The sequence below is a fragment of the Argiope bruennichi genome, chromosome 9 (genome assembly GCF_947563725.1).
Source record: "Argiope bruennichi chromosome 9, qqArgBrue1.1, whole genome shotgun sequence".
NCBI lineage: Eukaryota > Metazoa > Arthropoda > Arachnida > Araneae > Araneidae > Argiope > Argiope bruennichi.
This window is the reverse complement of record NC_079159.1, coordinates 85433420-85446554: the sequence shown is the minus strand read 5'-3', so window position 1 is coordinate 85446554 and position 13135 is coordinate 85433420. Positions and strand designations below refer to the sequence as shown.

At 32.6% G+C, this 13135-nt stretch overlaps 1 protein-coding gene across 4 annotated transcripts in view; it reads left to right on the top strand.

The window, feature by feature from the left end:
- Positions 1-13135, top strand: part of LOC129984032 (UDP-N-acetylhexosamine pyrophosphorylase-like) — an 89909-nt gene that overhangs the window by 64576 nt on the left and 12198 nt on the right. For all 4 annotated transcript variants that reach the window (XM_056093787.1, XM_056093789.1, XM_056093786.1 and 1 more), the window contains one exon: positions 10931-11135. In XM_056093787.1, the coding sequence (XP_055949762.1) occupies positions 10931-11135 (205 nt within the window). The remainder of the gene's footprint in view (positions 1-10930; positions 11136-13135) is intronic.

The window sequence follows — 13135 nt, the reverse complement described above, 5'->3', positions numbered from 1 at the left end:
GAATCCACTTCCTACAGTTTGCAAAAGGCTTTCCTGTTATTACCTAATGAACGCGTTAAACAGTGCGTGTAAAAGCTCTTCTTGATGAATGGCTGATCGATTTTTCGCCTTTTTTCTGAATGGATTTGGGGTAAATGGTTACAAATCGAGATTTAGGGAAACAAATTGGTATTTAAACAGCTTATCCTGTTCATTTACTCTACTTCATTGGAAGTTATATAAAAAGTACATATTTTGAATTCATTTTAGTTTAGATTTTTTTCGACGTGCTATTACAAAATTCAATTTTTTTGCATGAATAGTTTGTATTTCTGCATTCTATGTTTATTAGCGGAGACCGATTATTGAGCTAATATACTTTTGCAAGTTAAATTTCAATTAATACTGAACTTGTAAAATTCGAACAATTCTTTCAATAGTTTTCTTGTAAATTAAACATTGACTTTCTCTTAAAAAAATATTCATTGAATTTAAAAATATTTGTGAGAGGTCTTGTTGATGGATATTCGGTATTTTAGAATATCTAAAGTGGACACAATTATGCAGTAAAAGTGGTATATGTGTCGTTACAACCACACGATTAAAATAATTCTACTTGTCATCTTGCATCTAATTCCATGTTCTAATCTTTCCTCTTTGCAACTTGACTATTATGTTTTTAAACTAAATTGCTGCCATAATATGTGAGAATCTCTCTTAAAAACAACAACAACAACAAAAAAAAAAACGCGTTTTAATTTTTTATTTATCGACGGTACTTTAAAAGTACCGTTTAAATCCGGCTGATATCTTCACAATACGACTACTTTTTCTAACAGAAGAACATATTTCCTGAACCTGAAGAACATATTTCCAATGGCAAGCAGTAGATGTCACCTAAAAATAACATTAAAAATATTTTATTAATTTGATTAAATTATTTTAATTAAAATTTTTTTTTTCTTCCTGGGTTTATTCTGTATTAAAACATAACTAATGATTCAAAAATGAATTTGAAAAATTGATGGTAAAATAATTCGGTAAATAAAGGGTTAATATAGATACTTTTGCAATGCATTAAAAAAGAATTCTAATGTTGATTTTTCTCAGATACGCTGGTGTACAGCGATAATTTGAAGAAACAAATATTTTAATGAATGAAAATATTTTTTAACATCTAGTGATTACGTGTTTTGAGTGCCATGCATTTATGATAACGAGGAAAAATAGTATCGTTTTTGATATTCACTGTATATACTCGCCCCTTCATTATAAGGTATCTTGTAGTTGGTAGCAAATTGAGTAAAATTTGTTCTACATACTAAGTTTTATGTTCTTGTTGAAATATTTATATTTCCATACCATTTAATATCGTGTACGGGTTTTTATTGCTCTTTCTCTGATATTGTTTAAATTATGCATAGTAATAAATTTTTTGTCTGGCTGCAACTTTTTTTCCTTGGTAACCAATTGTAGACATCATTAATGCAAAAAAGGCTGCACAAAAAGACCAAGTAGATATTGTAGTCCCAAAACTATTCCAAATGTCAAAGAAGGTAATTAGAAGAAGAGATGACTATGCATGGCAGGATAGATGGATCATGTCGAGCAGTATAAATTCATACCGAAACCAAAAATCATAAAAAGAATATTTCATCCAATGCTAATGCAAATTATATCGGGACATGGAAGATTTCTTGAATAAATCTATAGATTCGGAAAGATGCAAGACAACACATGTATAGGTGGGGAAGTAGGCTCGGTTCAGCACTACATAACAGAATGTGTCGAACTCGGAGATTAGAGGAAGACTCATTATGAATAGTAATTTTAACTCAATATTACAATACCCTGGACATTTAAAAATATGGAAAGAAATGATGTAAAATGGGAAATGACGTTTTTTAATGCAAAAATTTGGATAGTTAATGAACATAATAGCCAGTTACGATAACCCTTGTTTATACGGATTAGTTCTGTGGTAAGTTAACCATCTAACTCTCCGAACCGCCACGAAGGCACACGGATTTAAACCATAAAAACTGAATGACCGGACCGCCGCAACAGCAACATTGGCGGGAACTGTGGTTGAGTCCTAAGGGCCGTCACCGGCCACGGTACAACCCTCCCTGAAGGAAGTACGTCCCGCCATCGATGGGAGGAGTCAGATTCCCCACCTATTAGTGTACCCTCCAGGGTGGCGAGATCCAACCACCATGCCGGAAGCATCTCATCCTCATTTCGAGGTGCCCCCCCCCCACCCGGGGATTTTAGTTCTGTGGTAACGGGGTTATTGGCTGTAATTAAAAAAAAAAGTCGACATCATTAAGTTTTCGTTAGTTTATATGAAAATAATGAAGTATTTGAATGCAATGCAAACTAATCGAGATAACTAGTAATTATAGGTATTAGTATTAGTAGTAGTATTACTACTTGTACAGACTCATTTAATTAAACTTTTTTTCTCAGAAAACGAAATGCATGCAACATAGTGAATGTTGAGCATTATTCCATATCATAATGGCATCTTTTTCGGCGATAGGCAGATAACCGAAGTGTTTATGAAGGAAGCGGAAACCTAAAAGGATGACTTTCATTTTTAAATTCTTGACTCTTTGATAATATGTTTTTGGAATTTATTGAAAAATAAGATTAACAATAAGTAGGTAAATTCCCGATAACGAGAATTGTAAATAAACACTTCTTTTACTACTTCTTAACACTTCACTTAATATGAAAGTTGAAAGTGACATCTGCCGCAATGTTAGCTATGCAAATGCTCTATATCAGTTTTAGATTATTTGGAATACGATAGTTGATAACCTTAATTTACCTTAATTGATAACGTGTACGGGGACAATAAGACCATTCAAATTTCAAATCTAGATTTTGATGCTTATTTTAGTTGAAAATAAAAGTATAATTATTGATGCTATCTGTTCTGTTTTTAAAACGGTTTCAACTTTCACTTTTAAAATGAAAACTTCGATATGCCTCTTTTTGAAGATGATAAGGATTAAGGCACTCGGACCATTTGAAAATTTTGTGGGAAAATGCAACAAGAGTCGCCATCCTCTATTGAACGACATAGTGAGGGTTAATGGATTAAGCTGTAAAAGAAAATGCTTTCTTGCTTGTTAATTTAAAGTTTTAACCAAATTCTTATTCCCCTAAGAACAGTACTTTTTGCATAATTGATATATTCAATATCGTTGACATTGTAAAGCGTATTCAACCAATTTTTTAAAAGCAGATAAACGTTTGTTCCCTGAATTCCTCTTTATTTAATTTCTCATATGCAAAATGCTATGGTTCACGAACCCATTTCGATCCTAACTTTTTGAGAAATCTTTGCTTTAGACTCCCTTTCATCCGATTCCGGTAAAACCATTATTGAAATTGTCTCTTTGTGAGCTCTATAATGCGGAAACAAAGTGAGATATACAAATGAAATTTATTATTTAGTATATAGAGTATTATTGTGAATCTACATTGATTTTTGGATAATTTGGTCAGGGACTTATCTGACTACTTGAAAGTGCATGAGTGTGTTAACTCTAAAACGTAGTGAACCAGATAAATGACATTTGACATGAGATTTTGTAATCATGGTTGTAAATCTATATCATATTCAGGACCAAAATCGTCGATAAGTAAACTGTCTGTCGATAGATCTGTTCGTGTGCATATCAATGCCGTAATTTAAAATCCATGAAGTTAGATGAGTAAATTTTGATATTATCTTTACACTAACATTGTTGATCTTCATCTAACTTCGAACTCGGTTATTCTGCTAGAGTAGACACTGTTCCAAATTGCTTATTGGATTTTCAGCGCTCTCCGACGATGCTAGATACAAAACACCGACATATCATGGACCATAACCGAGAATGTCGAGGCGGGGAATACTGTCTGGAATGGCCGTACGTCTGAGCAGTAAACATTGCCAGGAGCCGGCAATATTTGAATTAATTAAAATCTTGTTTACGGCCATCAATCATCACATAGAAAGTGTGGTACCGGCCAATAACCTTCAGCGGTAACATCGTATACATGTTGTGCGAGCGGTGTTAGAAGAATCAAATGATGGTTAATAAAACATTGTCATTCGCATAAGATGACATCTATGCAAAGACAAAAACTGATTTTTAATAAGCGATTCATTATTGGCTAAATTCATTTTTTTAGAAGACTAGTGTCGCTTTTAGTCTTGATACTACGGCGTCTAAAAAATTCTTTGTCTATATTAAAGCAAAGTGGACAAAAAAAAAATTCTCCGAGGTAGATGGTTTTGAAACGGCATTAAATTTTCAAGGTGGAGACTTTAAAAAAAAATCTTCCCGCTGAAAAGTTGGAAAGTAAAGAAGATGCACATATGATAGAAAAGCATGCATAGCTGGTATCATGGCGATATTATTTTCGAATTATTAATATATATTTAAATGAAATTACTTGTTTATCATCTGGCCGTTTGCAGCCAGTAATTCGAAATATGTCCAACCAAAGCAATTTATTCTAGATAGTTACTTAATATATAACTATTAAAATTTGATTTGAATGTTTTATGTTAATGTGTTTGCTTATATATAGCATTTAGATGCTTTGTAAAAATATTTGTACCTAATTAGGAAGCTTTACAATTAAAAATACAATAAAATCCATTGTAACCCAATTATCCTATAATATCGTATTCTATCTTTAATGTAATTGGCAAGGCCAATGAACCAGCACCCCCTCAGCTCCCTTTTGCCCATTTTTATTTTATTCGGATATATACAGTATTAGTGGTCTCCTATCCCCTTCTATCCTCCCATCGTTTCCGCAAAATAAAACCTTGCATATATCCCTAACCCCAATAATTAGATCGATTTTGCCATTTTGAATGTTTAGGTAGCCAATAGACTCTGCGTTTATTATACAAGTTAATGTGAAATATTCCCATTTGGTCCGAGATACAAGTCCGAGATTTTGATCTAAGGAGATGAAATTTTTTTTTGTAATGAGCTAATAATCTGGAAACACACTTGCGTGTGAATTATCGTCCCATGGCTCCTTTTCTATATCGTAAGCTAGTAAATATTTTAAGTTTTATCATACACTAAGAACTACGTAACTTTCTTCTAATAAAAAATGATGACTTTATTTAATTTTATTAAATTTAAAATTTTAAATTCTTTATATATTTTAACTTCAAATAATCAGTATAATTTTCAGTCTTTAAATTATGACCGGTAGGTGGGAAAACATGAACAACGAGCTTGCTTTTTGAAGTTTCTTCAAATGATGTCACTAAATGTCAGTTTTATATATTTTATTCGGAAAAATCTCTAATCCGATATGTTGAAGGTGCCGTTGTTGCCAATTAAAAGATGAATAATTTGTGAATTGTTCGAGAAAACGTAACTTTCATCCATATTGTTGACTGTAAATTAGTTCCAAGTTGCGTTAAGATGTTTTTCAAAGTCTTGAAATGTATTCTGTATGTGTATATCCCCAAGTCTCGCGACGCAATATCGGTTCATTGTTGTCAGAACAGTGTGCCATTTTTCTTCCACAATTTATGCTTTCCATTGTTAGGAACTTATACATCCAGCATTTTGTTTTTACCATATTTGCATACAAAATCTTCAATTACATGAAAGCATCATAAACTTGTGGGGGGTGGTTTCCCTGAAACCTTCCCGCGTACCTCCCCAATAAATTTTCACCCCCCCCCCTCCTCCGCATAAAATTGTGAACCTTGGGCAAGGCTGAAAATACCTTGCATGATATTAGCGAAATGTTGATAATTAACGTGAATCTAATTAAAAAAATTTACTAGGGACCTCGTCATCTGACCGCGGTTCAAAATTATGAGATCCGTCCCAAAATAGCCCAAGTGTTGCTTCAAACGGGACGTTAATATAACTAAACCTAAACTGGATAGTCGCGAGAATATGTATTTACTATAAATCTATGGCGAGAATATATATTTTCGGCAATTTTTTTGTCGACCGATTGACACCAATATTTGAGATGAAACTACAGTTGTTACAAGATAACGTATGAAATTACATTGTTTTAAGTCATTGAGTTTATGAATTGCCGCGTTTACATATATGCAGAAATGTAGACCGACAGGCGGTCCACCGTATGGCATATTTGGTTCAAATTTCATAAACATCTACACTTTAGATGCTAAAACTGTGTACTGAATTTTATCAATATATCTCCATGTTTTGTAATGATCGATTTCACTTGAACAGCCAGACAGGCTGACTTCCTGTGAATGGATTTCGTTCAAAATTTGTTATGGATCTTCAGCCAAATTTCATCTATTTAGTTAAAAGCGTTTCAGAGTTATCGTGTTCAGAGACAGACGAGCGTAGCACCAAAAGTGTAATTTTTGAATTCGAGGAAGTTTGAAATGTGGATTCGCCAAAATCTCGACTTCGGATATTTTGACAATTGCAATAATTCCTCTATATTTAATACACGAGAAAATAAAAATAACTTTATAATAAGTGAGTTAATATTACAAGTTAAAGTAGATGTTTTATCTGTTTCATTTTCCTTCTAATTAAACAGCTATAGGAATGTTTTAATAGATTATTTAAACTGTTTTAACAATTATTTGCCAGAGAAGATTATGTCTAATTTAATTTTCAATGGCATAACTGGTGTTCTTTGAACAAATGAGGGATATGCAAAATGAAATAGTTTCTTGACATCATCGTGCCATAAAGATATTAAGTGTCGGGATAATCCATTTCATGTTTTTTGTGATATTATTAGTTACTGATTCCACGTGTAAATTGCGTTGAAAATTAGTAATATTTCTTTGAGATTTTAACAATGGAATAAAATCTCGCAACTAAATATTTTCTAAAGTAATGAAAAACGATTTTATTCTTATTGAAATAATAATTTCTTTTGTTTTAAATTTGAATGTGTCAAATTTCAGAAAGAATAAGGTAAGTAAATCAAATTGGTATTATTAAGACAATTTCTTAAATTTTAAAATGTGTAAGAAATCAAATTTTTGCTATAATAATTTCGGAAACAGCAGATTACTTGCATCTAAATATTTTAAGGAAAATCGATTGCTGAGCTCGGAATTGTTTTAATTGAATTGAATACGATAGAATTAAATTAAATACGATAGATAAAATGTATTTTTAAGGAATGTTTAAAATGGTAAGTAAACTAGAAATCATGCTGCATTTCCTGTACAGATATCTTTAATTCCATCACTTGTTTTGGAACCTTTTTGAATGTTCCAGAAGAAGGAAGAATTCAAAGGAAAACCGTGCGAATTCTAGAAGATACTACGATTCCGTCACTTTTTAGTAGAGGAAATGTAATGCGTTTTTCGATCTACAAGCAATTTTGTGGCAAGTTAGTTGCTGTCCAATAAGCCATTCATTTGCCTCGAGTCATTTTTTCCCAACATTTCTGGTTTTTAACGCAACATTTGTTTTCATTGACTGGCAGCAGCAGATGGAAAAAAACTTCATTCCACCGGAAAACCTTACTCCACTTTCTTCCCAATGTGATAGATAAGAAGCGGCTCTATTGAAACAGCTTCCCCCCCCCCCCAATCCAGACAACTATGTCACCACCAATCTTCCACCACTTTCTAAATCTTACGGAAGTTCGATTTCAGGAAGAACTTTCCCTTGTTGTTCATTCTCCCACTCACTTTTCCCGTCTTTCTACATTTTCTCGCTTACCCTATCCGACCAGTTATTATAATAACGGCAAGGCTCCGTTACACGACCGTTTGGGACAAAAAAACTCGTTTTTTGTCCGAGGGAAATTCTTTATTATTTTTTTTCTATCCCAACTAGTTGCAGGAAAAGAATGTGCCGGTTCTGGCTGGGGGTGGGCGAGGTGGATCTGGGTTGAATATCTGGGTCAACACTCAAGTATAACGGGTTCGAAGTACGAACGGGCCGTCTCCGCTGTAGAACTGGTACTTGCTCTAGGTTGTTTGAGTTTTTTGTTTACCTGTTTGAATTTTTCGCCTTTCATTGTTACGTTGTTCTTATTTGTTTACATTCGACTACGTGATTCCATTAGGAGAGAAAGGGATTACATTACAATCCATGCGCGTTGGGAGGAGGAGGATGGTAATTATGATACAGACGTGGCTAAAAGCCTTGGCCTGCGGCATGGTCATTTGATCTTTGTAATGTAAATCGGTCGTAGATTTACAGAATAAATGAGATGTTAGAGCTGTCAAAGAGACTTGTAAGACGCCGCGAAAACTGCTTTCTGAGTTGCTGTAGGTTAAACTAATCTATATATTTTATAATTATGACTCTCTTTATTAGTAAAATATGATTTAAAAAAATCTATTAAATATGGGTGTCAAACATATTTTAAATAAATATAATAAAAAAAATTAACCATTTAACCTACGACTTGCGTTCCAAAAGTTTGGGCTGAAAACGTAAACAAAATCGCACTGACTTCGAGCCATTTCATAGTTCGACAAATCGGTCCTAAGTTTTACGCGCACGACTTATGGAATGTAAATACTGTGTACAAAACACAACTAATTTAATTTTGTGGGATATTCGATAGTAATAATTGTGATAGATATTCAGAAGAATTATTATCAACTTAATATCAATAATATTTATTTGTAGTTCCTGCCCAATCATCGTACTACGGGCTAGAACCGTGATATTTACATTTGGCCCGATTAATAGTTCTAGATTAAGGGGTTAGATAAACAGTCCAAGTGTGCGTAAACCCCTTCCTCTCTCTCTCTTTCTCTCTCACACACTTATTTCTGAAATGCAGAATGAAAAAAGAAAGACAAAACTCGTATTTATTTTATGACATTAGGCATATCTTATCTGATCTCATTTTTACTTACTTTGAAGAAATCTTGTCTACAGTGGTTCAAAACCGACCCAAGATAGATGTTGATAATTCTGGATATGATGGAAAATTTATTTCCTTTCATAAGTATAAATAATTACTAGCGCTACTGTTAATACTTCTAAACATGGAAATAATTTCATATTCAATTTTCAAGTGCTTTCAAATCTGGCTGATAAATTTTACCAACTTTTGACACCCTATTGAAATTTTCTTTCGAATTTGAATAGCATTGGATATTTTTGCCTCCATTTTTGTATGGTTAAGTGCCAGTGCTATTTATAATATACTAGCCGCTTTTAGTGATCAGTTAATTTGTTCGAATCAATGTGTGTTAAAAATTTCAGTAAAATACTTTGTGTGACTTTATCCGTTTCCATCAGCAAAATATATTTAAATTGTAAGTTTGAATAAGATATATAACTTGTACCTTTTTAAGAGCCGTGCATTATATCAGAAAAAAGAACAAGCAGAAGTTTAAAAATAAGCAAACTTTAAAAATCTTTCATTATTGTTTGATTCTGAAAAAAATTAAGGGTGTAAAATTTCAAAATTTTTATTGAAACTTAACTTTATATTGAAATGCATTCAATGTAAAAATATAAAGCAAATCTTGACTCTCAGCAATAAAGCGAAAAAAATTAGAACAAAATATTAATAATAGCATTAGAAACGATTTGAATTTTACTTCAATAATAAAATATTTGTTGTAAATACGTTTAAATATTTTTAGAAAAGTTCCAAAATTAAAGAATTTTGCATGACTAGTATATATAGTATTTCGGTTATATATTTTTGGGAGCTATCGTAAAGAGCGCTCGATTTTTAATTTAAAATTCTAATTAAAATTTCTAAAAATTATTTTTCCCTTCCAAGTTTATGTGCCATGTTTAATAGCTCTTGGTCAGCTGGTATTTTCCTGTAAAACGCCAACCTACTCGCATACAGGCATACATTTATCTTTCTTATTAGCAGAGATGGATTTGGAAGAAATTGAATTAAAAAAAAAAACTTCAAAAAGTTAATCTTCAAACATTGCCGCAGCGGATGGATGAAATAGTACATCGATGTAACGCGAGTAGAAATCGGCAACTTGGTGTGTGCTATGTCTCAACATTAATCATTAAATAGTCCAGTCTGTAAAGCTCTTAATTATAAGAACTTTTTTTTTTAAAATTTTCTCTTATTATATTTGCCGGGCGAGAAAATATTCGTTGTGGGCCGAGAATTTAACGTCTTTTAGCAAATAAGTTTGTGAAATTATTTAATGAACATATTAATGAATAATATTAATGAACTTGAATTTTTAATTGCTTTTCCTGTTAATAAATTGGCAAACTTTATATTTTGGAAAACAGTGAATAGCTCTAATATTTTCTTACAAATTTCTGAATGATCCCACCGAATAAAGAACCTAGGAAGGAAAAGAAAGAACATGGCCGTTTTTCGGTTGTACACAAATATCGGAAGGGGAGGAAAGAATGGTACGTCGGATCATATTACAAACCATACATACTATGAAGGAAGTTTAGTTGTCGTTGTAACAATGATGGGCGGAGAGAAATTTAATCCTAAGAGTGGCCTAGGCCAGTAATTACCGATTGTCTTTGGGTTTTCTATCTTTAATCTGTTTGCATTACGTATTTTATTCTGATGCATGGACTACCAATGGATTGGAAATTCTTGAGCCTTTATGCAAACCGGTGAAATTATCCCAAATTATGTGAACCTAGTTTGAGTTGCACATGATCGCAGCATCGAGATGTCGTGTACAAAAAGTGGAGAAATGGAAAACTAGAAAAATTACAAAAATAAAATATTCAATTTAGGCTTCTATTTCATTGACTAGAATCTGTATTTTTTCATTGAACATATCATTTCCATTACACGAATGAGAAAACAAGATAATATAGTTATATAACAGTTGCCTATTGTTCAAACCATAATCACAATAAAATTGAGTATTTTTCGCCATCTGTAAAAATAAAATGCAATAACATTTACTTACCATTTGACATGTTTTTATCATTAACACACTTAGCGATGTTTATATTTACTGAAGCTTTTTTTATGTCCATAGGACTTCGAGAAGTCGCCGAGGGCCGAGTGGCAGCTCTTCTACTGGCTGGTGGCCAAGGAACTCGACTCGGTGTCAACTACCCTAAGGGAATGTATGATGTTGGTCTTCCATCTCACAAAACGCTGTACCAATTGCAAGGGGAACGACTGTTGAAGCTTCAAGAACTAGCGGAGAAGCTAACAGGAAAGAAAGGCACAATACCATGGTTAGTAAACCGTGGTTTAACCCCTTGCGTTTATATAATCTGTCTCGTCTTAGTGCAATGCCGTACTACAATAATGGACTACATTCATCATGTGACAAAAGTTACTATTGAATATGATAATGATTCATTTAGTTTAAAATGTCTGGTTAATTGAATCCGATATATTTTATCCTCCTTTTATGACTTGTACAGGTGCCTCAGATCATTATTGCATATTGTTTACCTGCACATCAAAGATAAATTTTGTTCGTTGGTCAGATCTAACTTTGTTAAACATCAGCACAATATTCTTCTGAACGCCGATCAATATACATTTTTACTTTCTTTTACTTACTTTTCTTTAGTTTTATGTGCTATAGAGAAAGTCCAGTAATCGTCAAAAAATTCGAACTTGGGATTTTGACGAATCTTTACGTTTTAACTCCCTCCCCAACCCGAATTTGCAAAACACATTTTTAGAAAGTGTTTATCGGTCTGTCTGTGACATAGATAACTCAAACGAACTAAGCGGCGGAAATTTGGTATATGGTCTTTACTTTAAATTTGCAGTTTTCTATCAAATTTTGAGTAAAATCTCTTCAGAAGTCCATGTGTCCGGCTGTTCGAATATACGTTAACACGATAATTAAAAAGCAAAGAGATCTAGACCGTCAGTCGGTTTTGAAAATTTTGTACACAGATTTAATATCTGTAGTATGAATACCTGTCAAATTTTGAACCAAATCCAATAACGGGCTAACCGAATGTTGGTCTGTATTTTTAGAAACGTGTAAATGCAATAATTTAAAAACGTAATGACTCATATATATCAAATTTGTTATGGTATTTTTGTGACTACAAGTGCAGTTTTGTGACACATTTTTGTTCCAGATGGTTGAGAAAAATATGTCTAAAACACAAATTCGTTATGCGAATATTATAACCCGCGTACCAAGGCTCATTCACCTAATAACTCGCCAAGAAAGACACGATAGATTCAGTCAAAATGCTGTATTCACTCCAAAGGCTAATATTTCATAACTATGGCTCGCCAACGCCTCGTAAGGCGTTCTCTGGCATGACAAATTTATTGGAGTATGCGAGAATGTTTGGGGGAGACCATTCCCACTGGTTTACTAAAATAAACTCCTTAATGAGTAAGGATAATGAAGACTTTGAAGATAAAGTAGATTAGAACGATTATGAAGTATCAAAAGGAATAATTATATATTTATCTGACGCTCATTATGAAAATAATTATAGGGAAACCTTACCAAGAAGGCGAAAACGTGCTAGGCGACTAATAAGTGATGATAGTGGACTTATGGAAATGCAGATCTAAATAATTGGATTCAGAATAGAATAGATAATGTACCTAAAATTTAAAAAATAATAATACGGAAATGCTGGTGTAAATGCTCGGATTTTGTGCAAACTAGGTGCTAATATTAAAATTTTAAAGAAACTGTCAACAAACACTCATCGAAGAAAAGAAGTTGAATTTTAAATTTTGAACTGGATCCAATCATTCGTAATATATTCACTTTATTCTTCGTAAAACTATAAAGACCGGAGAAACGGCTCACCAAGGACTTTTAGTTTTTTGAGTTTCGAGATTTTTTTTTTTTTTTTTCCAGATTCCACCAAAAATAAATATTGATGCTCCAATCTCGTCAAAACTTCTGCAAGGAAAGTAAGATCGAAACCTTGTTATATTTTGTATTCTGTTTTGATTTAATAAAAACCTTGGGTGGGAAAAAAATGTTAAGCTGTACAGCTGAAACTATTGAATATATTCTTAATATATTTTTAAATGATTACAAAATTCGACTCGTATATGACAACACCAATATATTCTTTGAAATAAAACTATCTAAAATTAAAGTTGTGTCATTTTTTAATATATTAGTATGTTGTAGAAATGTGTATATCATTAGGATGGTTTGACCTAATCGATTCAACCGAAAGCAGCTGCATAATATCTAAATTTGACTGACATGAGTGTTGTACTTCCTCCGATT